The sequence below is a fragment of the Triturus cristatus genome, chromosome 1_2 (genome assembly GCF_964204655.1).
Source record: "Triturus cristatus chromosome 1_2, aTriCri1.1, whole genome shotgun sequence".
NCBI lineage: Eukaryota > Metazoa > Chordata > Amphibia > Caudata > Salamandridae > Triturus > Triturus cristatus.
Genome location: NC_140580.1, coordinates 831382926 through 831408387, shown reverse-complemented (window position 1 = coordinate 831408387; position 25462 = coordinate 831382926). Strand labels below are relative to the sequence as shown.

The 25462-nt window shown below is 43.8% G+C and overlaps 1 protein-coding gene across 2 annotated transcripts in view; it reads right to left on the bottom strand.

Annotated features, from left to right (window-relative positions):
- Window positions 1–223: 223 nt before the first annotated feature.
- Window positions 224–25462, bottom strand: part of USP48 (ubiquitin specific peptidase 48) — a 782973-nt gene continuing 757734 nt past the window's right edge. For both annotated transcript variants that reach the window (XM_085608904.1, XM_085608905.1), the window contains exon 27: window positions 224–882. In XM_085608904.1, coding sequence (XP_085465030.1) covers window positions 860–882 — 23 coding nt within the window. In that variant the 3' untranslated portion in view covers window positions 224–859. The remainder of the gene's footprint in view (window positions 883–25462) is intronic.

Genomic DNA, 25462 nt, shown 5'->3' with positions numbered 1-25462 from the left:
GTAGTCTTCAGTTGATATGGGAGAAGGCACAGACAAATAACTATTTTTTGTGGCATCAGAGCAGTTGCATCATTTATTAATATAAATAAAGATTTTATATTATCTGGTTGGGTACACTATGTGACGAACTGCACGCCAGAGAGAGCTTGTTTCGGAATTCTATATATTTGATTAGGGACATCCAAAAGATAAGCCAACACATTTGGAAAGAGAAAGAAGCCACTTGGTAGAGAAACTGTCAAGTTTAATGATTATTTGTAAGCCACCTTAATTCAGCTTTTTCGAGGTTGGGAAAGATCCATTCTAGGGCTGCGGGCAGCGTCCATAATCTTGGAAATCGAGACATGTCTTTACAAACAATAACTTTCATGCTTTATCGAAAGTTTAACAGTGAATCAAAGACGGGTTCTAAAATTATAATATATCTTTAGCAGACCAGTGTTCACTGCACCCGTTCTACTGAGGAGTGCCCTTAAAATGTGACATAGGAGCCAGAACTTCCCCCAACTAGTTATATTTAATCCCCCAACATAGCTGTACATTTCTGGTTACACCGATTACACTTGTTCAGATTCACTTTTTATTTTTTTTATTAAATATAAAATTTTAAACATTTGCTTGGAGTTATAAGTCCGTCAGTGCAATCAGCTTTATTCGACATAAGGCATACGGGGGAAGGTTGGGGAAGACAGGGGCTGGAAAGGACAGGCGGTCTGACGATGCTTTCATTTCAGGAGAAGCATCCTTGTTGGATAACAGTTACTTCCTGTGTCCAGTCGTTTGCCCTTTAATGCCAAACATTTCATCGCTGCTAGTTCTGGTTACTTCATTGCTTTGCCGAAAGGAATCCTTCAGGTAATTAATGACCAAGCAGCCCTGTCCCTGTAAGAAAGGGAAAACAAACTTTTTAAAATAGAATCACTAATAAAAATAAAAAAATGGACAGAAGATATGGATTGGCAGGTACATACCGTGTACTCATTTTCCAGCACACTCTTGCCACAACAAATAGTCGCCCAGCTTACACCCGACCTATCTCAGAACGACGGTTCACTCTCTGCTATAAACCCGTCCAACCCACAGCCCCAAAGATTGTTTTACCTTGAGAAACTATTGAAACAGAATCTTGGGTCAACATATCATGCTCTGACGCACAACTATTCATCACTGATCAAAAGCCTGCAGAAGAGACAAACAACTAATACATACAGATAGAAAAAAGAGACTGGACAATACAGATCAGACCACAAAAACAGACAGGACAGCACCTACAAAGAGTGAGAAGTCGGACAATTTCTCTTTTACTGTTAAATAAGTTCTTGAAAGTAAACCCCCCCCCAAAAAATATACCTCATCTTAGAAAAAGTGCAAGTTGAAAGAGAAGGCGGCAACAAACAAGTTACTTACATTGGTAACATCTTTCTGGTGAATACTCCCACCAATCAACATATGCCCCACTTTTTAATCTGCTTAAGGCATCTGACTCGATTTGAAAAGTTAATATAGTGTTCCTAAATAAACTGGTAGCACCTTGACCCAAATATGTTATCAAACTCTTACAAGCTGCCAGCCTGGGACACTTCATCAATTCCCAGTCCCTTTTCTCATACTCTTAGAGGCCGAGAGAAGGTTAATGGAAACTGCAATTTACCAAACTAACTAGGGAACCGTATTAAAGGTAACCTGACCACTCCTAAGAATGACAAGCATTGGCATAGCCAATAGGTCTCGCCTTTGGGACCTTATAAGTGTTTAGCCATCCAACAGTTGCATAACTAAATACTTATAAGGTCCCAAAAGCGAGACCTATTGGCTATGCAAAGCGGCCGCGAAAGTGAAAGTAATCGCGGTCAAGCACGGCGCGCGCACATGCACTGTAGCTCTAGGCTGGCCTGGTAGCACTTTTTGGAGCCCTCTCAAAACGTCTTGCCAGACCAGCGTATGCGCAGGGTCAGACGAGACCTAATAAACGAGAGGCAGGTGGGAAGTGGTGACAAACCTGCAGGTAGACATAGGTTTCACAAAAAGCTATTTACTGAAAGTAAGTATCTTGTTCTTTTAATAGATACTTCTACATGCAGTTTCTTCAACTGAATAAATACAAAAGCAATACTCTCAAGTAATGGGTCTGAGGAGATTGTCAAGCCATGAACTCCTGCAACACATATCTGGCAAAATGACAATTTCTGAAGAATTCAGAGTCGAGGTAATAATGCCTGGTAACGGTATGTTCCAAAGTCCACACCAAACACCAGTGGACAATGCTAATGAAGCAGCCTTCGCCCAGGTGGCATAGGCCTTGATCCCCCACACAAAGCCCCTTTGAAACAGCACAGCATATTGTGATGGACAGCATGATCCAGCTCGATATAGTTTGCTTGCTAATCGTATTACCTTTCCAGGAACCAGCACGATCAAAGCAAAGCTGATCATCAATTCCATATTTGCAGAACTGGTAATGTAAAATGGGAGGGCCCCTGAAGGATACAGGCAGTGCAGTCCTTCCTCTTAGGTAGGATGATGATGCGGGTAACAAGTTATTAGAGTGATGTCCTGACCCACGTGAAACGGGAACCCACCTTCTGCAGGATAGAAGCCTTAATCTGAAGGACTAATTTATATGGAACAAGTTGTTAAAAGGAGGACGAAGAGACAAAGGGCCTGCAGCTTGCTAACACACTGAACCACGGTAATGGCAATCAAGAAAAGCCTTCAAGGTAAGAAGCCACAAAGAGCAACAATGCATGGGCTTTAGGGGTGAACAGATGGGCACCAGTTAGGGCCCCAGCGAGGCATGATGAAGGGAGAAGATAGAATAAAATGTGCCAACCACTTCACAAAGTGAAAAAAAATAAACGACGAACAACAGTGGCTAATTCTCAAATAAAGCAAAAGGGCAACAGATAGCCCTTAGGAGTACCAGAAAAAAGCCCTGTCTAGCCAAGTAAAGCACTAAACGCAACACATCAGATAACCACGCCTTTTGAGGTTCTAGGAAGTACCAAGAAACAAACCGAAAGCAACAACAGTTATAAACAGACTTGGTAGATGGGTGATGAGCTGAGATGACGTCCACCATCTCTGCAGGCAGGTGAAAAAACCAGAGCTCAGACTGCCAAGCTCAATCTCCATGAATGAAGGCAGAGGTTCAGATGCAGAATCTGTGCCTCCCCCTGGGAGAGGAGGTCTTACCTGAGCGGAAGCAGATGACACAGAGGCAGGTGGAGGGGATCAGAGTACCACAATCTTTTAGGTCACTCCAACTTGATCAAGATCACTTGCCTTGTTGTGTGCAGCTTTAGATTCTGTATATAGGTTTCCCGATTTATGCCCATATATAGGTACAATTCACATTGGCTTTATTTGGACATAGATATCCGGCCCTTATTTAGACATTGTCCGTACAAACCAAATACAGGCATGGCCACCTACATCCGTCCATCCACGTCACAACGAATTCTTGGAAAACCAGACCCTTAAGCCTTTAAGAATTTCCCTCAGCTTGAATATTGATTTCTCCAAGAACTCATTAAGTATACATGAACATCTATTCCTTAGGGGTTCATTCATGACGATGACGTTCCTCTGCCCGACTTTTACGTCAATACTGGCATTCCTAGACACCTTCAAGGTATAAATATACCAGCACTTGCCCTGGCAAATTGTGGTTTCCGGAGGATTCGATCCAACCCGGACTACTCGGTTCGCCACGGCAAGTTCGGAAGGAGATTGAGTTCTGGCCTGATGCTACCATCCTCCTCGCAGAGAATCCAGCTCCAGTGCTCTCTGACTTCCCTTGCGGAGGGTTAGACTATCGAGTCCAGAAAAGAGATTCCAACCTCTCTCATTGTAAGGTATGGAGCTGACTAGAACTTAGAGAAACTTTTGGCAACTCTTGGCTAAACTAAACTATAGCTAGCTATACTTTAGAAATGGCACCTACTTCAAACCTCGTACTACACTTAGGTTAGGTACACTGGGGTAGAACAATTTAGAAGCATCAGGTGAGTATCACATTTTAGCTCATGTTATTTATGTATGTATTTTGATTAATATACGTCATAGCTACAAACCATGCTATTGCAGTATTACTTTATATTACTGCTAACTTCGTACATGTTGTACTTCGCAGTCTGTCTTATGATTGTAGCAATTCATATCTCTTGCATGAGAAATAAGACTGGTCAATAAACCCTTTTATTGAAACGCCCGTCTCTCTATTTCTGTGCAACTCTGTAGAAATGAAGCATGCACGATTCACTGAGTGAAACTGTTATCTATTGTTTCCACGATTCTGAGACTGTTCCGATTCTAAAGGAAACAAAGTTGTCATGTTTATGCGGTTGTCAGAGACTAATCCCTTCTTGTATATTCAAGAAGTTTCTAGTGACCTCTGAGTTAGCTGGCACACACAAGTAATTAAGTTTAATATACTCGATAGAGACATACTGACCGTAGTCCTATGTCAAATCTATTGTGTATGTTATTCCAATGTGCAGAGCCTATCAGGGATATAGGAACTACACTACATGGTACCCAACGGTTTGGTAAGGCACTAATTTAACGCTAGATACTGAAGTAACTCAGTCGTGCTTTTCTCAGAGACCCTCTACTCATAAAACTCCATAAGACGTCTGGAGTGGGTAGGGATAATATCCGCCATAGCTGAGGAGGACGAAAGTCCTATGCATTAGCTGTTTGGTTTTGTTCAACGTTGAAGGATACAGTGTTCCAAAATATTGTGCACCTTATCTTGGTTCCCTTGAAACTTGCTCTGCATTTTCATTTAACAATGTTCGACCACGGTGATGTTGTCGTTGAAAACGGTACAGCTGCGGCTGACGTTACAGGTTTTAATGAAAACGAAGCGGGTGTTATTCACATCCCACCAAATTTAAGGAGAGCCATCACTCTAAAACTTCTAAAACATGGCCTAACACCAAGAGGTGGCAGAGAAGTTTTTGCGATAGAGGTACATGAAGCTCACCAGACAGAGGTATTCTATTCATGGATAGTATTCCCAGAACCAAATCCAGTAACACGTGTGTTTCACTTCTACAAAGAAGGTGAAAAAGTACCAATTGCATACAAATCCCACTTGTATACACAAGCAGAAATGAAATTCACTTCTACAGAAAAAATTCTGACAGCAGTTCAAACCGCTGTAGCAAAAGAAAGAGCCCTAGCACAGGGGAAACGCATTATGGTTGTGACTCCTGTACCAGCCCTAGAGGCAGTTACAAAGGCTAGCATTCCAAATGCAAAAGCTTTACATCCGAGATGGATACAATGGGTTAATTCTATTGCTGCAACTGATGTAGAATACATTTTTGATCCATATTTAAAAACACAAGCATTCCTGCAATATGAACACGAATGTCCTCTGCCTACCGAAAATCTCCCTCTTGACCAGTACGAATTTATAATTTATACTGACGGATCTGCACAGCCCGCTACGGGGAGTAAACAAGCTTACAGTGCAGCATGTGCCATCGTTAAAGGTTGCATGCGAGATGGCAAATTCAGACCAATGGTCACAAAAACCCAATCTCTAGGAGATTGTACAGCTCAGCGAGCTGAACTACAAGCATTTAAGATGGCACTTGACAATACAGATCGCGAATTCCCCACACTGATAGTGTGCGATTCTTTTTACTGTGTTCAATCTTACAATGAATATTTACAGAATTGCATTCAAAATGGTTTCAAAGAAGCAAAAGGGGGCACAATCAAGCACAAATTGCTTTGGGAACAAGTAGTTCAGTTGCGAAACGGACTACAGAACACTCACGTGATACACACGCTGAGTCACCAACGTGATGGCGTTCACGTTGAAGGGAATTCATTGGCTGATGAAGCCGCGAAAGGGGCTGTGCAAACGGCTTCCGTTGCTGCAATCACTCGTTCGAAAACGAAAATAGACAGCAAAATAATGTTGGCTGTCAATGCATCGAGCAAAGGCAGCGGTGCGGCATTACCTAAAAAGTTTCCACTCAAATACTCATATATAATTGATGCGAATCGCGTTCTGTTTGCTTGAATCCCTGGAGTGGGGGGATAGAGTAATTCCAAACAGGGAACGAAGAGTGGCTTTGATTTACGAAGCACATCTGGGAGAGGGTCTGACACATCAGGGGATCTCTAAATCATATTTAGAACTAAAAGAGATGTACTGGTGGCCAGGAGTGAATACACTGATTCATATCTTCATCAATAAATGCATAGACTGCAATAGAGATCGCAGTACAGAACGCCACCAGATACCTTACTATAACATAGCCAGCCCAGTTCAGACACCATTATTAGACAGCATTAGACTATCTACGTGCAGGCGTCCTCTTGGACAAATGCAGTCCAACAAACACTAAATCAAGGTTCCTATGGATGTGGCCTCAGCGCTCGGCTGATGCTCGAACTGTTATAAAAGATTTGCGAGTCTTTATCGGCACATACGCAATAGGCACACTACATTCTGACCAGTGTCCTACGTTTAGCTCAAAGGCTTACAAAGAAGCCATGGCCAGTCTGGCCGTTGCATTGCGGTACTCTTCTCCATTCCATCCTGAGGGAAAATCTGTTGTGGAAAGAAAAAACAGGGACATAAAGCAGTCTATAACAGCTAGGGTATTGGGTTCGGGTGATGGGTGGGTCTAACATTTATATGGGGTCCAGTGCGCAATAAACAACTTGCCAAGAAGTTCTCTAGGGGGTGTCATTTCCATATGAGGTCCTGTTTGGGACTAGAATGTTGGTTCCGGACTTAGATATGAAAGGTACAGTGGTGGAGAACAAACAATTTGATATCAAAGATCGTTTGGCTGTTTTACAGGACTTAAATAAACTAAGAACGCAACAAAGCAACGTGGTCCTGAAGCCAACCACCACTGAGAAAAATCCGTCCGTCCCAGCAAGGCCTGTCTGGATACCAAAGCTTGGGGATCTAGTCAGAGAAAATATTGCGGATAAGAAGGAATTTGGGCCTTCATACAGACAACCAGTACCTGTCCTAGCAATCCATGGATCAAGAATAGTACCTTTACCGCCCCTTGCTGGTAAAAAGGAGAAAAGATTTGTGTCCATCGAACTGATCAAACCACACTATGTGGCCGATACTGAATAGTAGGCCAAATAGCAGACACACTCCTCTAGCTACAATCCAAGAGGTTCAAACTGAGAGACTCATCACCTTTGAAGATTGGACAGTAAGAAATAGAGGACTAAGCAACAATGCTATGGACCTTGTACCTCTTGAGACTCAAATAACAGTTCGTCCAGATACACCTGTTTACAACGGAGTAACAAGTGATAAACTGGTTCCAGCAATTTCATCAAATTCAATTGCAATTCCAACCACTGACAGAACTGCTTCTGGCTATTTCATGAACTTTGATACGTTTTCTGAGGATCCCAGCGAGCCTGAAACGACGCCAGTACAAACAACTTTCAAAGAACAAACAACAGACTTTTAGACTTTTTTCATCAACTGGAAAAAACGTATCTGGTTTCCCCATGGATTGAAGTATGGATTGTTTTGGGAATATTCTTCTTTCTACTTTGGTTAGCTCTGGTAATAACTCTGGGTATGCTGATTAATGGAAGATATATTCAAATGGACACAGCAAGTAAAAAAGTACACTTACTTCTCCAGCCACACAAATCATCCCATCGTGAAGCAAGAGACTTGTCAGCAGTGAACATCACAGCGATTCCTATACCTGATGGTATAGTTTGGGACAAAACTGAATATGACATTTTTGGTCCGTCGGAGCTTTTGAAGATTCCACATTTATTTAAAATTTCATTAAGTGACTTTAATACCTCCAGTACCTTTTCTGATGATTGGGACTTCGAGACTGTTAATAATATGATGTCTGATCTAGAGATGTCAACTGCATTCACTAATAATGAATATTTACAAGGTTCATCAGACTATGAACAACTGAATTGTTATAACCACTATGGTCATCATTTCTTGCATAAATCTGCAGCACCTAGAAATGTATTTATGTATAACCAATGGGAACATTGTCCTACGCCACTAAAGGGTAGCTCGAAAACATTTGCAATGAAATTTCCATATTTTTCAGGATTTAATATCTCGAATGCAGAGACATTTTACTTTAAGAATGTCAGTAAGACAGGAATGAAAACTATGTTAACGAATACCAAACAGATTTATTCTACAGCCTTTATTGCCCAACTGTCTAGACAAGGTTACGACTTTTGGAAAGACAATATTGAGACGAAAACTGTCTGGGGTACTAAAGATTGGCAATTACAGGGAATAGAAGCTTTGTTTAGAGCCTGTATCATCCCTGAGCAAATTATGTTTTTGAACGACACTGTCCAACAAACATCATGCCTTGGAATAGCCAAGATAAAAGACATGAACACTCAGTCTATACCTGCACCTACAAGTGAAAGCACTACAAAGGAGGAGGTTGACGTACATACTATTTTGAAAAATAACAGATGAGATCCTGAATGGAAAACATGGTTGCTGTGGCCCTTAGACACAAACAACTGTCAAGATAGATTCCTGAACAAAACAGAAGGTTTTACCTTTCATAGGCCAGGCCCATGTTATGTCCAAAGACAGCGTCCGGGGGTAGTAACAACTTACAGTGTAGGGAAACTTTGCCTTGATTGGCTACAGAAAGCTACACTAGAGGATGTAAAACAACACTTAACTTTACTTCAAGAAGACGCAGACCTTAGGGAATTCTTGCTAGGACCAAGAAAACCACATCAAAAAAGTTTCATATATGCCGGTATCTATGCTGCTTATAATGAAGCATGGAAGGTCACCCAAGCAGAGACTGCAGAACAAATATGAGAAATTGATTGTATTAATTTAGAGAAATCTCTCTCTGTAGTAGACAATGGGTTAACAACTCTGCCGTTCACGATATATTCTTTGGACAGCATTGTATCCTCTGTCATAGACATCATGGAACAAGACTTGGTCATGTTGCAACATGGTCAGTCACAGCTACGTTCTATCATGCTATTAGGCTGGACGCTTCAAAACCTGCGTTATGGCTATGTGCCTTGGCGTTTAATCAATACTACGTCACTGTTTGTAGAATTCAATCTCACTGATAGACAGATCAAACAGGCACAAAAGGGAGCAGACTATACGGTGCTGAGTATTGAAAAACTGGAGAAATTACCATTCACAGTGGCAGAAAAACCAGCTACTGAGTGGATCATACATGGTAAGATTACTCTGCCTGTTACGACTTTTCATTTTCAGTATTGCCTAAAAAATATACCAGCAGGCAAATATGAAAGGTTGGGTAAAGAATACATCAAGACATCCTGGGATTTACCTTACACACACAGATGTTGGAGTGGGGGACGTGAAGTGTTTCTTAGCGGTGAAAACTGTGAACACGCACTAAGCAGTTCTCTCCTTTGTCAGGGTATTAATTTACACAGGGCCTGTGACGGTTCCACTACAAACGTATCCTGCCACCTGCACGGTTCACCGGCAGCAGTGATTAATTCAATCTTTGGTCAACTTTCAAATGGGAGTTACATTATGTTGAATGATCACAGCTGCTGTGGCATGCTGCCAGGTATCCCATATCCAGTAACGGTTACATCCAGGGTCACTTGCTGTATGCAAGTCTTGTTTCCCCAAATAGACATAGTCAGGGAGTCGCCTTTATGGCCTTCACTGAATATCTCTTCTATACGAGTTGATATTCTAAGCAGAATGAAAGCCATTCTTATACAAAAAAATGTGCCTTTGACCGCTGCCAAAGAAACCTATGATCTCCAAGTCGCAAGGACTTCTGCCGAGATGCATAACCTTTTGTATACAAACAGCCCTGTGCATTTCTCAGAAATGTGAGGCTGTATCTTAAACATGTCTGATACGAGCGGTATTGTACATGTATTTAAGAACGTGTGTGCAGGACTGTTAGCACCTTTTCGAGCAGTCATCTGAATTTTTCCAAACTTCATGCACTCTGTGTTTGGCGGACTGCCGCTGCTCCTTTTAGCACTCGTTGCAGGGATACTATTTTTGCTCCTACTGCTGCGATATGGCAAGCCAAATCACCAGCGACACCTAGTTCACCATGGAACGAACTCTATTGGAGATGAAGTGTCGTGAGCGCATCGTCCAAATTCTGGGTTTACCTCGTCTTAATTAAACACCACTTGGTTTCTGTCATTCAGACCAATCTGGCAAGATTGCATCTTACCTGTTCTACGCTGCCTGCTATGCGGTGAAGAATGCGTGCTGGACATTTGTCTGATATTCCCATCAGTCATGCCTACGGATTTCGATACTCTGCTGGACCCGATAACGGCCCATGCTATGTGTTGTCCCCATCGGCTACCAATCCTGATGGCGACATTCATTGAGATCTCAGACGCAACATGCTACTGCTGAGGAATGAGAGGAAACACCAGCGCGCAGGTAACATCCAATCCGGACATTGCTGATGCTTCCCATGCTGAAGGCGAGAGTTTGCATCTATGTGCTGTTGATCTTCTACACGAGGTATTCCAACTCTCACCCACAACGGTAGACGACTTGTTGTCTACAGGTTTAGAAAATGTTGTTTTCTTCATCCCCACACACTGACTTTTGATTCAAGCACACAGTGTTCCGGAGAGACTCTGAATTTGGCCTTCATTCTTTTTCAACCGTGATAGTGACTTTGGAACTTTTTCTACGATTAATTTTTTTTTCCAAATTTGTATTTTTCATTTTTTGGCACAGTAATCTGCCTATTGTAGAACTATTCATAGAGAACAGGATTCTTTTATAACACTTCCAGGGACAGTATTCCACCTTGTCATGAATAACAATTTGACTTGTGTAACCTGATATGAAATGGTTTCGGCCCTTTTTTCTTCTGTATATACGAGCCATCTCATCACATGTATATATTTTGGTTCATTCATTTAGCATTCAAATGTGATTCTATGCTTAGAATGGAACATTGCCTTTAATATGTACAACACTTTATGCATAGCAATGGTTTTGTAATGTATTTTTGGGACATTTGTTTTAAGATACGTTTTTAGCTTATTTTAGCAAACCCATGCGATACTCTGTTTTAAGATAGGTTTAGAACGTTTAGGATTTAGTAACGTCGTTCATACGAAACTGGAGTGGGTGTTGTGTGCAGCTTTAGATTCCGTATATAGGTTTCCCGATTTACGCCCTTATATAGGTACAATTCACATTGCCCTTGTTTGGACATAGAAATCTGGCCCTTATTCAGACATTGTCCGTACAAACCAAATACAGGCATGGTCACCTACATCCGTCCATCCACGTCACAACGAATTCTTGGAAAACTAGACCCTTAAGCCTTTAGGAATTTCCCTCAGCTTGAAAATTGATTTCTCCAAGAACTCATTATGTATGCATTAACATCTATTCCTTAGGGGTTCATTCATGACGTTCCTCTGCCCGACTTTTACATCAATACTGGCATTCCTAGACACCTTCAAGGTATAAATATACCAGCACTTGCCCTGGAAAATTGCCAGACTACGCGGTTCGCCACGGCAAGCTCGGAAGGAGATTGAGTTCCAGCCTGATGAACTGACCTGACGCTGCCATCCTCCTTGCAGAGAATCCAGCTCCACTGGTCTCTGACTTCCCTTGCGGGGCGTTAGACTATCGAGTCCAGAAAGAGATTCCAACCTCTCTCATTCTAAGGTATGGAGCTGACTAGAACTTAGAGAAACTTTTGGCAACTCTTGGCTAAACTAAAATATAGCTAGCTATACTTTAGAAAAGGCACCTACTTCAAACCTCGTACTACACTTAGGTTAGGTACACTGGGGTAGAACAATTTAGAAGCATCAGATGAGTATCACATTTTAGCTTATGTTATTTATGTATGTATTTTGATTAATATAAGTTATAGCTACAAAACCATGCTATTGCAGTATTACTTTATCTTACTGCTAACCTCGTACATGTTGTACTTTGCAGTCTGTCTTACGATTGCAGCAATTCATATCTCTTGCATGAGAAATAAGACTGTTCAATAAACCCTTTTATTGAAACGCCCGTGTAGGAAAGTGGCTCTGTATATACTGTTCCCAAATAGGTACAGTGTGTACAGAGTCCACAGTCCCCAGAGGTTTGGCAGAGGCTAAAGTTAGATATAACCTTACTCTCTAAAGAGGTAGCTTGGCCGAGCAGTAAGGCAGTATCAGAGGACAGTGTAAAGCATTTGATGCACACACTCAGTCAGCAAATGGTCTCACACACTCAAGAACTGAACTCTAGGCCAATGGTTTTGTATAAAAATAGGTAGTTTTATTTTAGAACCAACAATAGGTATCAAAATATACTTTCTCAGATTGAGATGATTTAGATAAATACTTTTCAATAGGCAATAGACTTTTGAATATAATAGTTACAGTGGTTGCAATAGGCAACACAATTTCAAACACAATAATACATTGAGCTCAATGGGAATTTGAAGTTAAATGCAATTAGTTTCTTTAAGGATTACTTTTCTAACTCCAGGACTGGATCCTAGATTCAGATCCTGGGACAGTTCCTCGAAACAGGTGAGTAAATACGTTTTGGTTACTGTTGCGATTTTTAAGCAATACTTTGGTATTTTAAAAGTTGACAATTAGAAACTTTTTCTAATAGAATCACCAATGTTATCCTATGGGAGGAAATTCACTTAGCAGGAAAGTGGGGTTATTGTTACTTTTTCTAGTTCAGTGTGGGATCCTGGATCCTGCACTAGAGTATCACCTGTAAGCAGCTGAGAGAATGCGTTTAGGTTATACAGGCGATTTTTAACGAATATTTGTAAGTTTGCAAAATCGACACTTAGAAGAAATTTCACAGAAAAACAGTCAATGGTCTCCTATGGAAGAAAATTCAAGTTACCAGTAAAGTATGTTCTCGTTACTTTTGTAATCCTGTGCTGGGCTCCTAGGTTCAGCACTGGGACATCTATCTATAACAGGTAAGTAATTACCTTTTCACAGTTGGTGCGATTTTTTAAGAATATTTGTAGTTTGCAAAAATCGACACTTAGAAGAAATTTCACAGAAAAACAGTCAATGGTTTCCTATGGAAGAAAATTGAGTTAGCGGTAAGTATGGTTGTAATTAGTTTTCAGGGCCAGTGCTGGCCGCCAAGATCCAGCACTGGGATCTCTCCTGATAGCAGGTGAGTATTTTCGTTTTCGTTACTTGGTTGATTTTAGGTGAATATTTTAAAGTTTAGAAACTCCACACTTGGAAGAATTTTCAAGTGAAACCAGTCAATGTTACCATATGGAATAAAAGTGAGTTATCGGCTTTTGGGTAAGTACTCGACTGGCAGAGTTAAGGTTCTGGGCATAGACTCAGGGGTCAGGTAAGTACAGTTGTTACACCCTCAGCGGCACAGGGGCAGCCGGGTGCAGAGTGAGTTAGGCCCAATGTTATCCTATGGGAGGCAGGGGGCCTGTGGTCAGTGGCTGCTGGCTAGCAGGCCACGCGGCTGTGGAAGCTGGTCTCCTGGTCACTTGCTCAGGGCAAATGGGGAAGTAGGTTAGAGTAGAAGTTGCACTGCTAGGGCCACTCGGGCGGCTGGGTGCAGGGTGCTTTTGAGCCGTTGGGCGCTCAATGGAGAAGCTCAAGAACGAACAAAGGCTGCAAGCTCGGGGACGAAGATTCTTCAGGTGCGACCACCACTTCGAGAGGTAAGTTTGGTAGTTAGAGGATAGGTAGGCACTCAAGAGTGGGGCACAGGGGGCCACAGGGGGCCGGGGTGCCTTTTGGCGTCGGGAAATCTTACCCTCTGCTGGTCGCGGTTGGAGGGGTCCCTGGTTCTGAGGCTGCAGGCGTCGTCAGGAGCGTCAAGGTGGGTCCTTGGGTGCTGGATTCGGGGTCACAGTCGCCGGGGGGACGTCCTCGTGGGCTTGGTCCACTCCGGCACAGGCCAGGCTTGGCGGGTGCAGAGTGTGCAGGGTTCGCGGTTCCTGGCTGATGCCAGGGGTCAGTTACTTGCTTTGAGCAGTACCACTGCTCGTGGGAGTCCCAGTTGCTCAGAGTCACAAGGTAGCCAGGTCCTCCAGGGTTTGTGAGGTTGCTGGCCACTGGAGATGCCGAGGTTTAGCAGAAGCAGGTTCGAGGGTCGACAGGCCGGTAGGGCTGGGGCCAAAGCAGTTGGTGTCTTCCTCTTGTTAGCAGCTGCATGGTGGGTCTTCTTGATCATCTTTGCTGTTTCAGAATCTGGATCCAAGGAAGGAAGGTTCAGGGTGCCCCTAAATACTAGATTTAGGGGCGCTACAGGTAGGTAAAGGGCAGGGACCAATGGGTCCCTGCCCTGGGGTGGGTACACCCCCTATCCTGCCACTCTCCTGTGGGGAGGGGGGGCAGTAGCCTAGTCCTGATTGGGCAGGGCTTCCCATCTTCAAGATGGCGAGAGCTCGGAGATGTGCTTCACCTCGCCTCCCCCACCTGAGGGGTGGGGTTGGCAGAGGCTGGCACACCCCTTTTCCTTCCTTGGGGTTTCCGGCCAGTCTTCCCGCCAGAGTGGGGGTCAGAACCGGTAGGGGCCAGTTGCTGAGTACAGCAAGTGGTCTGGAGAAGCTCACAAAGGCGGAATGCCTTGGAAACTTCCCCTGCCAATCCTGGGGGAGGAGACCTAGCACCTCACCCAGGATGGGCATTGTTGCAGGCCCAGGAGAGAGGATGGCTCTCTACCCAGGGGTCCAGCACCATGTCTGCTGTGTGGCAGCCTAGGCAGCCCCTCAGACAAGACGTGGATTGTAGGTTAGGTTCAGGGAGCATCTCTAAGACGCCCTCTGTCATGCATTATACATTAAATCCCACACTGGCATCAGTGCGGGTTTAATGTGCTGAGAAGTTTGATATCAAACTCCTCAGTCTTCAGTGCAGCTATCATGGTGCTGTGGAGTTCGTGTTGACGATCTCCCAGCACCATATACTCTTAAATGGCAGCACTGCACTTATAGTGCCCAGGAATGGACCTGGGTACTGTAGGGGCACAGGGCTCATGCACCTGTGCACACACCACTGGCATAGGGCACCCAGCTAGAGGGGTGGCTGATGTATGCCAGGGCAGTGTGTGTTGTGGCCATGGCACACAGGGATGTGTGCCATGTCGACTCTCTGTTTGGTTCTGCACCCAGACACTCAACCTGCAAAGGCAGTGTGTGTGTGTAAGGGTACAGGGCCCCTAAGGGTGGCACAATAAGTGCTGCAGCCCTTAGGGGCCTTCTCTGGTCACAGTGCCCTGGGTACCTATGGTACCATTTACCAGGGGCTGACCTGTGGCCAGAGATGCCAATTGGGTTTAGGTTGTCATGCAGTTTTAGGGAAGGAACACAGGCCCTGGGTACCTGATTGGCAGGAGCCCAGGGCACACTCAGTCAGAGTACATCAGCAATTCAGCAAAAAGTGGGGGGCATACCATGCAAGAAAAATGGCACTTTCTCACAGCCCGTCTCTCTATTTCTGTGCAACTCTGTGGAAACGAAGCATGCATGATTGACTGAGTGAAACTTATCTATTGTTTCCACGATTCTGAGACTGTTCCGATTCTAAATGAAACAAAGTTGTCATGTTTATGCAGTTGTCAGAGACTAATCCCTTCTTGTATATTCGAGAAGTTTCTAGTGACCTCTGAGTTAGCTGGCACACACAAGTAATTAAGTTTAATATACTCGATAGAGGCATACTGACCGTAGTCCTATGTCAAATCTATAGTGTATGTTATTCCAATGCGCAGAGCCTATCAGGGATATAGGAACTACACTACAGCCTATGGTCCTAGCGCATCTTACTCCACTCCCGTGGAATGGGAAGAAATGTGTAGTGGAGGCTAAAGTTCCATGCCACAGATGGAATGTGTCCCACGGGGTTCCTTGTAGCAGGATCAGCAGGGGGCACAGCTGGTAGTGTTTTTTCTTAAATTTGACAAAAACCTCCACCAGAGGGATGCCCCAGAGGGCGAAGCTGGACTGAATCACCTCCGGGTGAAGATGTAAAGCATGATCAGCAAGATGGAAACGTCTGACATCATCAGTCCACAAGTTCAGGGAGCACACCAGATGGTTCATGACTAGCCAGACATCGAGCCTGAGACCCAAGACCATACCATGATGGGGGCGTGAGCCCACACTTACCTGCTTGATGCTGTACCATATTGCAACTGTGCCTTGACTGACTGTGGATGGATGGTAGGAACGCTTTGATGGCCAGGTGGATCACTTGAAGCTTGAGCAAACTAAAATGAAACCTCTGCTCTGAGTGGGACTAGAGTCCTCTGATCTCCAGCAAATCGAGATGACATTCCAACCAAGGGAGGAGTCTAGAGTCACCTCCGTAGCCACTCCTGTTGGGGGACAGTAAGATGTCCTGCATTTGAGGTGGTCTGTTAGTAGCCACCACTGCAGGTACAGAGATGCTCCTGAAGAAATCAGAATATTGCCCGTGAGGACTCTGCAAAGATGGGCCCACTGAAGGCGCAGACACCACTTGAATGTACACTTTTGCTACTAATCGTGGGGTACCAGCATGATAAAAGCAGACCCAAAAGATGCAGGATTGGAACACAAGCTCCTTTCCGGAACCTCATAGCCTAAATGTCCTGAATTCTCTGGAGAGACATGAAGGCCTCGAGGGAGACACTATCCACCATCGCCCCGATGAAGCACAGGAAATGGGATGGCTGGAATTGCAATATGTGGAGGTTGATATAATACCCAATGTCAAAGAGCAGTGAAATTGTGGCATGCAGTTGGTCCAACATCAGCTGTGGCGATCCCACTCACAGAAGCCAGTTGAGGAAGTATAGGAATACATCGATATCTGACCTGCAAAGATGTGCCAAAACTACTGATCATAGAGAATGGGACAGCGAGCACCAGAAATAGCATGCTTGCCCAATCTCATTCTCGATGACTAATTGCACAGCCCCTTTGCTCAATAGAGCAAGAAACCCCTGCTGCAGAATGCAAGCATGATTTTTTAAATGACAAGGCAATGGGAGAATAAGAGGAGGCAGGTCCTGAAAGGGAAGGACGTAACACCAGTGCATTTATTAGGCAGGTACAGAGTACCTGCACTTATTTCACTTAAATACCAGAGTACCTGAAAATATCAGCCCAGGTGCAATTCTTAACGGGAGAGTACTGGCCCTTCTCAGTATCAAACAGGCACTATGTGGTAGTGAGGATACCTTGCTTGACAATCTGTAGGACTCAACTTTCCATTGGGATAAACCGCCAGCATCATAAATGAAATGACATCCTACCTACTACATATGGAAGAAAATAATGCCTCGGGACTAATAATGTAACATAGATTTTGGCGAAGAGATAGATAAATTATCTCTTCCCTAGAGCAATATTTTTTCTCCAACACAACCTTTGTTGCTTTATTTTGTGGCCATGACGAAACAACTGAACATATACATATCAACAAACGCCCTTTGTTTAAACCAGGATGCTTATGGGCTTATTTTGCTACAGCATTCCTATAAATCGAAGATCACTCCTCCAGTCTTTTGAGACAAATGGTCGTCTTTCCTTTTTCTTTATTATTTTTTGTATATTTTTTGTATATCTTGGCGGGCTTGCAAATCACTATTGAACCATAGCGAAAAAACTCGTTACACTTATTTTCGGCATTTATAATATCTTAGCACTTCACCTCTCCAAGCTTATACCAGGGACCAACTTCTAACCTTCCATCTCTCCACTTCACAAGGATCACGTCCCGTGAATATTTAAGAAAAAGGAAAGACGACCATTTGTCTCAAAAGACTGTAGTTGGACAAGAGGTTGAAGTTTATGAAACTATTTGTTCGGGTGCCCTAGTCCTGATGAGGCCGAAAGAGTTATTTGGCTGAAACGCGTCGACATTTATTTTGAAGACACTCGCTTGATTGCGTTTTGTGTTATGGAATAAATTTTGAAAGAGCACTCAAAATAATTAGGAGATTGTAAACAACAAAATTTCTAAGTGTCTCTGGAGGAGTGATCTTCGATTTATAGGAATGCTGTAGCAAAATAAGCCCATAAGCATCCTGGTTTAAACAAAGGGCGTTTGTTGATATGTATATGTTCAGTTGTTTCGTCATATGTAAGTATTGTAAATAATGTATATGTTTGTATATATATATATCTAAAACAAAAGATTTCCATGAAATTGTGCAGAAAAAGTGGGGTATAAAATAAAATATACTTACACTTATACTATGGAATAGTCAAATATTTTTCTTTAAAATTTCAAATATACTTTTTCTTTAAAATTTCAAATATACTTGTTGTTCTCATTGGAATTGCCGTTGACTTGGCCACAAAATAAAGCAACAAAGGTTGTGTTGGAGAAAAAATATTGCTCTAGGGAAGAGATAATTTATCTATCTCTTCGCCAAAATCACTAAGCTCAACTTGATGATCAAGTCGAAATTAACGTAACTTGCTTTTACAAAGATGCCATTCTCCTGTGTCCTTAACGGTTGTACACCGGGTTTGTCCACAAGAAAGCTTTCTGCTCTCTAGGAAAGGAAAAAACATAGAAGCCTGTTTGGGAGAGAGGTGTTACCTCTCTCTTCCCGGAAGCTATAGGGGTGTTAGCCGAAAAGGTGAGCTTCAAAGGAGAAACTGCCTTTAAATTGCAAGTGGCCAACACTTCAGAGAGGGGCTGCTCTATTGTTTTGGTAGATAGGCTGGCAGTAGGGACAAGGAAGGAGAAACCAGTTGCCAAACCAATTTTCCAGGGGTGTGTAACACCTTTGTAAGCCACAACTTTGGGTTACAGTGCGCTATACAAGGAGAGAGGGGTCCTAGCATCTTGAGAGTGGGCAGAATGGTTCATCCTGGGGTAGCTAATGCCACACTTAGCAGGAAGTGGTCATCAGGTGGGAGGGAGCCTGGTAGCCCATTGGCCATCAACTGCACCCTACCCTGAGGATATTTCCTGAGCATAAAAAGGGCGCACCTGGCATCCAGAACCAAGATCTCAAACGGACTGGAGAAGAGGACCAAAGAAAAACTGCCCTGCTGAACCTGCTGGCTGGCAAAGGAGAAAGGACTTTGCCTACTGTGTCCTGCTTGTGGAGAAGTCGTCTCCGGGAGGCCAGCTGAAGCGAGACTCTAAGGGTCAGTTGGATGTACTCCTGCTCACAGCACAGGGCCAAAACAGCAGAAGAAGCCTGCTGGGGCAAGTTGGTAGTCCAGAATCTTCACGCCGCTGCCAACTGCCTACATGCAGCACCAGAGACCAGGACCCGATGCTCGAAGTTGCACCCAAGTCCGCTGGAGCCGGGAGAGTCGTCCGAGTGCAATTTGTAGCCCAGAAAACGAGTTATCACTCCGGTAAGGATTTGGCTCTTACTGCAATACCGGGCCACCAGTAGCCCAGTGTCAAATGTACTTCTACCAGGAGTTCGAGGGACGTCAACCCAGTGCCAAAGACCACCTCACCCCTCCAAAGACCAAAGAGTAGCTGCAGGAAGATCCCTGTCAACCGCATCACAACTAGAGCATCCTTAAGCATCCTGTATCCTTAACATAAAGAACACTTCCATAGGAGCCAATAGCAAAGGGATAAAAGTGCCTTGAAGTGACTGAAGACTGCTTCCCTGACCAAGGTAGCAGTTTCCGATGACTTTTTTGGTCCCCCCCCTGGCTGGTGCCCTGCCGAGTTGGTTGCCCAAAGTAATTCAAATTGACGCAATACAACTAGTCAACGTTTTTGCTCAAAAAGTGTCCAAGTGTTAAATTAATCAGATTTACCAATGCTTGTTCATGGTTGAGTGAAAAAGTGCATATTTACTATACCTTGTAAAATCTGTAGGTCCGGAACGCTCCGATGGATCTTTTTTCATTTTGGCATCTAAAAATACATAAAATACAGCCTATTTTTTATAAATTGGTATAGGAGTTCTTGAGTGTCTCGTGTCTTTCTTCGATTGTTTTGGTGCTGTTTAAATGCTGTACACTTGGTCCTTTGAGTAAGCCTGACTGCTCGCAGCCACGGCTAACCAGGGTTGAACTAAAGGTTTCACAAACGAAACCTACTGGTTATAAAGTGTATTACACCCAGCTTATAATACACCCCTATGAAGTGTCAGACACGAAAGTCCTGCATGACCAAATAAGCAAAATGACACTGACTGTTGAGGTAGCAGTGCTGTGTGAACATGTGTACCGACGACCATGAAGCATCCTGACAAATGTCAGGGACACGCACTCCGTGTACAAATGCAGTGATAGCACCCTTGGCCCTAATGCAGTAAGCACGCAAGCCTTATGGAGGCTGTTTCTTCGCCAGTCCATGGCAGATCATTATGCAGAGAACAATCCATCTGGAGATGGTCTGTTTTTGCACTGCCTTACCCTTCTTTGCTCCAGAAAACTCTTCAATGAGCTGATCGCCCACTCAATGTTCCTTGAAGCAATCAATATAAAATATAGGTTCCAAAAGATTAAGTCCCTCATCACCCTTAGAGGAATGAGGTAGAGCAAAGAAAGCCAGAAAGGTGAAAGCTTCCCAGACATGAAAAGGAGTGACCACTTTCGGGAAATGGAAACTCTGGTCCTAAACACCAATTTCTGGGAAGAAAGTGGTATAGGTTGGGTTGACTGAAAGGGTCTGCAGTTCGCTTCAATGTCTAGCCGATGTTATGGCAATGGGAAAGACTCTTCAGCATCAGAAATCTCAAAGGGCAACTGTGCTGCAGTTTAAAAGGCCAGCACATAAAAACGTGAGAACTAAGGTAAAGTACCACCGATGCATCTAAGGTAGTTAAAAAGCAATCGTCTATGCCCTATTCAGAACACTGGCCCAATTTCAAGCTCTTTATTACATTCCCTAATGATGCAATGTAAATGTGGTTTTCTACTGGATGCAATTGCTGTCACATTATTGCCCAAATTAAGTGATTTTACCCTTCTTGCCCTATTAGGTATCATCAATGCCTCCCTATGCATTGGTAAAATCCTCGAGTCTTTGAAAAAAAGCACTTGCTGAAAAATATCTACATAGACCCTTTTGCGACATTTTTCTATTAGCCTATAACATTGCTCCTAGCTGTGCCAAAAATCCTCAAGGCCCACATTACTCGGCAAGTTAGCAGGTTTCTTTAATCTTACAACAATCTGAATGACTCCCATATTGGATTCCAAACTGACTGAAGTAATGAACTAGCCATCTTGGCTGTGCTGTATGACCTCAATCTTACTGTCGACGCAAATGCTAGAAGGCCTCTAATTTAACTAGAACTATACACAATCAATGAGAACATTGACTGTGTCATGCAGATAACGCAGGCATCGCAGGGTCATGTTTGAACTGGTTTATCCTCCTCTTCTTTACAGGCAGAAGTCAACAGATGTAGAACAAGTTACTTAACTAAGGTAACACTTTTTTAGTTTGAGACTCTAACTCCAGATTCCTCATCCTGTGAATTTTCTGCGGCAGACTAGATCTCGGAGATTTTCATAGCAACTCCCTAGCACACCAGTAGGTGGCGTTGTATGGCTCAGCGTTGGGTCTGTTGCGCTCCGGATAGTACGTTGGGGCAACTATATCTATGCAACATCCACACCAGTCAGTTTCTTTCTGATCTTTGTCTGCACCATCAGATGCAGAGCCCATATAAATCAGAAAAAAATGTGCAGATCTCTAATTTGGGAATCTTATTAATGGGCTGGAAGAGTCCATTCCACATAATAGGGAGGAATCTGAGGTTGAAGTCTGTACCAGGAAAATCGTTACCAAAGATAAGCAACTTGTTCTTCTGACAGAGAATTCTAACCGCAGATTCCTTACATTGTGAATAGATACCAGGACAGTACCTCCATAGGTGGTGGGTTTGTGGAGTGGCAGACCAAGAAATCCTGCAGGACATTTCTTGCGAAATGCCTATCCTGCTGGACCTTGCTGTCTAGGGTATAGTGCATTGTGAACTGTGGAGGGATGCCCACATTGCAGTCTGGAAATACCGCTCACACCACAGGAGTGGTAGCAACCTTAGTTCTGGTAGAATGAGAGCATAAACCTTCTGGGGGCTCCTTCTTGGCTAGCCCATAAAAGATCTTTATGCACAATGCAATCATCCGGAGATGGTTATCTTTTGTACTGTTTTCCCCATTTTGGCTCCAGAGAAGTCCACAAACATTAGATTATCTAATGAATGGTCTCTGGTCCAATTGATGTAAAAATTGAGGGGCTTCTTCGTATCAAGACAGTGGAGCGCTCCTCTTCCTTGGACGGATGAGGTAGTCAGTAGACCGAGGGCAAAGTAATGCATTGCCCTATGTGGAAGGGCATGACTACTTTTTGCACAAAAAATAATAATAATTGTCTAGAGAAACCATTTGTCTGGAAAGAAAAATGTGCATGTTTGTTGGATTTCACTCACTCGGCAAGCAGAGATGATGGTGATGAGAAACAAAGCGTTATTGTTCAAAAGGTGTATAGAACAACTGTGCATCGGTTCAAAACGAGTGCACATTAGGTAGGTGAGAACGTATAGTCTCTTACCTGTAAGTGTAGTTTTGCAGCTTGAAGAATTTTCTGGATTCACATGCTGTGCATTATTCCGCCATCCAGTGGTTGGTTCTAGAATACTTCCTAATTATGTAGCCCTTCTATCTTTGTTTTTTGTTGTTGTTGTTGGTGGGCATCTGTAGGAGGCCGGCTCTTTATAAGATACATCAAAATGAGATATATCGTGCAAAGAATCAAGGGGTTTCCTTATGAGTGGGACAAGGGCTTGCTCTAGCAATCCCAAGGCGCTCTTCTAGGGGGTAGTGTGGTCGAGCAGCCTTAGGCTTATTAGAGAGGAGTGTTAGACATCTGCAAATAGACACAAAAGTCAATAAATAATGCACATAACCCAAGGAGAGCCACACCAATTTATAAAAAGAACACGTATCTTTATATATATTTAGGCCCCAGAACCCATTCGATTTAGTAAGTACGTTTTGAAATAGAAATTCTTTTTTAGTCAAAAAGTCCACACCTAGTATAATTTTTAGAAGCTGCAATGTTATCCTATGGGAGAAAGAACAAGTATGGCATTCAGGTAAAGTACTGCGACTTATGGGACTAACCTCCAGGAGTTAAGGTGAGTGGTGGGCAAGGCCCATGGCAGCACCCGTAGAACACCACTAGTCGCACTAGGGAGGCTGGTTGCAGGGCTACAAAACAGCATCGGGGGCTCAATGCGAGTCTATCGGAATCGGTCTTTGCGTAAAGAAGCTGCAGGTTTGGGGGCAGTCGGGCTGAACCAACAAGGAGGCTTAGGCCTCTCGATGCTCAGGATGTAGGGACACCTTTGGTCCTCTTATCCATGGCCCAAGGGTAGCGGGTACAGAGGTGCCTTTGGCATCGGGTTTTCCTTACTGGGAGCAGTTGCAGTATAGGGGGCCTGTGTGCAGAGGCTGCAGGCGATGTCGGGGTAGGAGGGGAGAGGGGGTGGGGTTCACAAGAGAAGTCTGAGTTGAAGTGAGCCACTGGTCTCAGCGTGGTCCCTCATCAGCTCTCCAGAAAAAAAATGAATTTAGCAGGGTTACGGGAGTGTAGGTTAGTAACTAATGGGCTTCTGACCCTTGGGGTCACTACACCCCCTATATGACCACTTCCTGTGGGATGTGGCATAACACTGTCCAAGACTTCCTAAGTTTGCCAACACAAAGATGGCTAACTCACATAAGTTGTGTCTACCTCGGATTAGGACACTTTAGGGGTGGTAATAGCCTGGGGGTGGGCACGCCTACATGGCTAGCTAATTTTCCTGTTTGCCCAGGTGCTAATTTGTTGTCTGGACAAAGGGCGAACAAAGCAAAACCAAAGGGGATGATGGACGGAGTGTTGAACATTGCAAGCACTCACCCCCAGTCAACTGATCTGGGTTTAATCCATCATCATTCTTTAGCTCACTCCGCCACCCCAGTTCAGACATGGCCATATGCAAATCAGTCTGACCCTGTAGACAAAGGGCGTCAGCTACATCTCCTGTGAGGGAAGCCAGACTCGGATTTCAAAGTTGGTAGCTTCTTTGAAGCTCCCCTGCCTTGGAATGCTAATCAGCAAGTCATCCTGTGGGAGAGGGTCTTATCAACCTCCTCCAGAGCAGGTTTCGTTTCTGACCTCCTGAGAGCAAAGGTTCTCACCCTTGGGGGTCAGACACTTGGCTCTGGTGGCAGGCTGGCAGAATTCAGTCAGCCAACACACCAGGGGCTGGTAGGTTTTCAGGGGGCACTTCAAAGGTGTCCTCTGAATGCATGTATTAATGAATCTACCATTGGAATCAGTGTGGGTTTATTCCAGATGATTGATACCAAGCCTCCCTATTTTCAGTGAAGCCATCATGTAGCGGAGAAACCTGTTTTCACCAGTGACCAGCATATGCTTTAAAATGGCTTCCCTGTTCACTTGCACAGGTAGTAATGGAATTGACCAGCAGAGGGGCATATCTGCTCATGCAGGTATGCCCTCACATATAAATATAAATCACCCTGCCTTAGGGCTGTAAGGCATGCTGTAAGAATGCTACATGCAGTGTTAGGGGAGATGGCACACAGGGATGTGAGTCATGTCATGTTTACACTTTGGTCTCCACCAAAACACGTAGCCTGCAATGGCAGTCTTGCATGTGTTTGGCGAGGGGTCTGTTAGGGTGGCACAATCGTGTTACAGCCCAGAGAGACCCTTTTTTAGTACCTCATGCCCTAGGTCCCAGGGGTACCATTTACTAGGGACTCACAGAGTCACTAGAGGTATTGCCTATTGGGGGAAATAATTGTACAGTTTTGGGAAAGAGATCTGGCACTGGGGACCTGGTTAGCAGGAACCCAGTGCATTCCCAGTCAAAATAACATCAAGTACCGGCGAAAAAGTTGGGGTGACCAAGTCAAAAGGGGCACTTTCCTACAGCGTCGATTACAAAGAGGGAGTCATTACAAATGCTCAAAGTAACATGCATTTGCAATGCAATAGATCCTGCATTGTGAGAGATTGAGCTATTGGCATTGTAATTAATAATGCCTTTTATTTATGTGTTTTGAAAACCTGCAAGCGATACGTAAACACGCACTTTGTACTTAAAGTCCTTGCTTACGAGAAGCAGAGCTGGCAGTAAAAAAGGTGCAGTTACTGCCAGCTTTGCTTCTCGTAATAAACCTTACAAGTACAAAGTGCGTGTTTACGCACCGCTCACAGGTTTTCAAACACATAAAACACATTGTCATTTACAATGCCAATAGCTCAAATTCTTGCAAATGCGAGACCTGTTGCATTGCAAATGCTCGTTTACTTTCAGCCATGCACAGTAAAACATGGTATTTTATTAAATTAAGTTCTAGATGTTTTTATAGTTAAAGATGTCAGTGGAAGAAGCTGATCATTTGCCTATCTTTCCTGTTCCCCACTTCCTAGTAATCACATCTTGCATCAAAGGACAAGCAAACAAAACAAAAAGAACAAGCCT